The 3,028-nt window shown below is 42.3% G+C and overlaps 1 protein-coding gene across 1 annotated transcript; it reads right to left on the bottom strand.

Moving 5' to 3' along the window:
- Positions 1-853: 853 nt before the first annotated feature.
- Positions 854-2,206, bottom strand: LOC311588099 (JNK1/MAPK8-associated membrane protein-like). Its single transcript, XM_084765563.1, has one exon. It carries the CDS (start codon positions 2,181-2,183, stop codon positions 1,263-1,265), a length of 921 nt encoding a protein of 306 aa, XP_084621689.1. The 5' UTR covers positions 2,184-2,206; the 3' UTR covers positions 854-1,262.
- Positions 2,207-3,028: the final 822 nt, after the last annotated feature.

Genomic DNA, 3,028 nt, shown 5'->3' with positions numbered 1-3,028 from the left:
CCAGAATGGGAAAAGTACCACCCACTCTCAAGACTGGATTTCTCCACATCAAGTAATAATCAAAACAAGCCCTCCAGACAAGCTCACAGACCAAGCTGAAGCTGTCTTTCTTGGTGATTAGGTCGTGTCAAGTTGACAAACTATCAAAAAGTCCTTCAGGCTGTGATGTCAGACCAAATTTGAGAGCGTCTGCTGAGGCCTTTCTTAGAACCTGGGCTTACCTTTCCCCTACCATTCTTTTCAAGTTGCTGTTTAAGAATTTGTCAGTACAATTAATTCATTTTTATAGGGAGATTATAGGGTTTTATATGTGACTTCCTGAAAGAGAGTCTTGTATACATTAACAAAGGCCTTCTCAACATAATGTTAGGATTAGATGCTGTTGTGAGTCACAGTATGCTTGCATCTCAGAAAGTGAGGGGCTGGGCTTTCTGTCTGTCAAACTTTCTTTCTTATAGAGACAATAATCTGAACGCATCTTCAAACAAGCTATTTCTAAATGGAAAGCTTTTGGTCTATAAATGATGCTCTATCTTTGTTTTATTAAATTAGTGCATTGATAAAAATAAATATGAAACAACAAAATTCCCATAATTTATTTCTATATCTGCAGTCATACTCTATAAGGATGTTTGTCATCATAATGCTTTAAAGACAAAAAGCAAATCGAGACAGAACAAGAGTAAATAATTAGTGAGTGCTAAGGCTTTCAGGTTTTAACTGTTAAGAAGATAGGATACTCCCATTAGTAAAAACACAGAATAACTCAACCATCTTAGTAGGACTCTAGTGTAGTAGATAATATAATGTGTGTATGTATACACACACACACACACACACACACACACACACACACACACACAATTTCCTAAGTCTAACCATAAGATGTTAGTCAAACAAACTAAAATGAGCAACAACAAAAGGAAGCTGGAAGATACACTGTTTGCTTGCATCTGGAGTGATGACTCAGTAGTTAGTTTTTGCTGCTCTTACAGAGATTGAGAGTTCAGTTCCCACCACCCACATCAGGTGCTCAGAACTATGTGAAACTCTAGTTCCAGGGCATCTGGTGCCCCCTTCTGGCTTCCACAGGCACCTACACTCATGCCACATACACTTATGCAGACAGACACATATACGTAAATAAAAATAACAAAGCATTAAAAAGGTATACCGTTCCTATCTATAACAGAATGTTGCCAATATGTTTTTAAGTTTTCTTTGCTTTTTAAAGTTAAAAGCACGTGTTTTCTCTCCCTATTTTATGTTCGGTGTCTTTTGGCTCCTTCTGAGATTATCCGTGATGGTTTGGTAAACTTGGTGGTGAGCAAGTAAAAGAGGGCTGGGACAGGTACCAAAATTAAAAGCATCAGATTTTGCTCAAGTTGCTCCCCTCTGGAGAGGGCGATTAAGCCATAGGCATGAAGAAACCAGTGGCTGAAGAGGACTAGCAGTCTGTCCTTTCTTATCAGATCGCTGCAGCTCTCTATTTTGGCAAAAACCAGGTACACAGCCAGATTAGCCAAAGATACCACCAAAACGATGTAAGGGAAGGCATAATACAAGAGGCCTCCCGCAACTGCTTGAAGTACTGTCAAAACCGGGAAGAAGTAGAGGGCGGTGTAAATGCTTCCAAACTGATTTGGCATGTATAGGTGCCACTGCATCTTCACCAGTAGCGGTCGGAGCAACATCATGAATAGTAAGCAGAAAGCATAATAAACAAACACAATGGTGTACAGTGGGTAGACGGCTTCTTGAGTGCAGTGCAGGGTGGTGATGTAATCTGGACTTGGATTGTAGAGCATCGTGTACCAGTCCGAAAGCATCAGTACTCGGCATGAGTGGATGGAAAGGGTGCCGGCGGGATCACTCACAAGTAATGTGACCACAGCTGCTATACTGCATTCAAATAACGCAGAGACTTGTTGGAAAAGCACACCTCTGGAAATACCATTTTTAAATTGCCGTTCAATGCCGATCCAATGGGAAACGAGAGGAAGCATCGCCATGAATCCAAGGTAAAGCCAGTCATAAAGTTCCGGGGACTCCGTGCATGGCTGACAGTATTTCTGTTTATCTGTCCTCTGCCCTCTTGGGCATGCCCCACAGTCTCCATATATTTCAGTTGAGCTGTTTTTAAACAATAAAGTCTTCCCACAATAGAGCCCAAAGCATGCCATCAGGCCTCACTAGGCTTCTAAGATCAATGGATGTAGCCACTAACGTCTAGGAACGGTCCAGGTGGCCCCGCCTCCCGGTAACCCGGGCAACCATTCTGAGGTTAGGTCCTGCTCTACCAGACTCCTAGGCCCTCCTTCTGGGCTCAAGGGCCAGGCCCCTGGCTGCTTCTGCTTCTGCTTCTTCCTTCTCTTCCTCCTTTTGCTGTGTATTCTAGTTTTATTTCTGTTTCGGTGATAAAATACCCCAACAAAAAGTGCCTTAGGAAAAAGAGGTTTATTTCAGCTTACAGTTCCAATTATCTGTCATAGAGGAAACGTCAAAGCAAAAGCTCAAAGCAGCTGGTCACATTGCATCGAAAGTTAAACAGAGTAAAACAAATGCACCCATGCACCCAGTGTGGCCTCTCTCTGCTCAGCTGCCCAGGATGGGCTAGATCCTCCCACATCAATTAGTCATCAAATCATTCTCTAACAGACATACGCATAAGCCAACAGGATGTAGATATTTCCTTATTAGAGATTCTCTCTCAGGTAATTTTAAGTCACGGCAAGTTGACATTTAAAACTATCACAATGTTCTTCTCATGCTTGACCTACACTATCAAGGTATTGCCAAAATCTTGCTTTTAGTTTTTTCTTTTCAAGAGTGACTTCATTTTGCTTACACATTTTGGGGGGAGTGATTGCATAGTGGTTAAGGGCACAGGTCTGGGATTCAAGTTCCTGGGTCCTTGTTTCTTGGGTTAGGCTCCCAAAGGTGACCCATTTCCTACTCTGGTTAGGGTTCTTGGAGCATTTGCTGCTAAAGAATTAGCACGGGCCCTTGGAGTGTATTTCAGGGTGTC

The sequence above is a fragment of the Acomys minous genome (genome assembly GCF_964271855.1).
Source record: "Acomys minous genome assembly, chromosome: 17".
NCBI lineage: Eukaryota > Metazoa > Chordata > Mammalia > Rodentia > Muridae > Acomys > Acomys minous.
Note: the sequence above shows the minus strand (reverse complement) of the source record. Positions and strands in the feature narration are given on the sequence as shown.

What these genes read in the sequence shown, in the direction of transcription:
- LOC311588099 (XM_084765563.1), bottom strand. Translation starts at nt 2,183, where the DNA reads ATGGCATGCTTTGGGCTCTATTGTGGGAAGACTTTATTGTTTAAAAAC.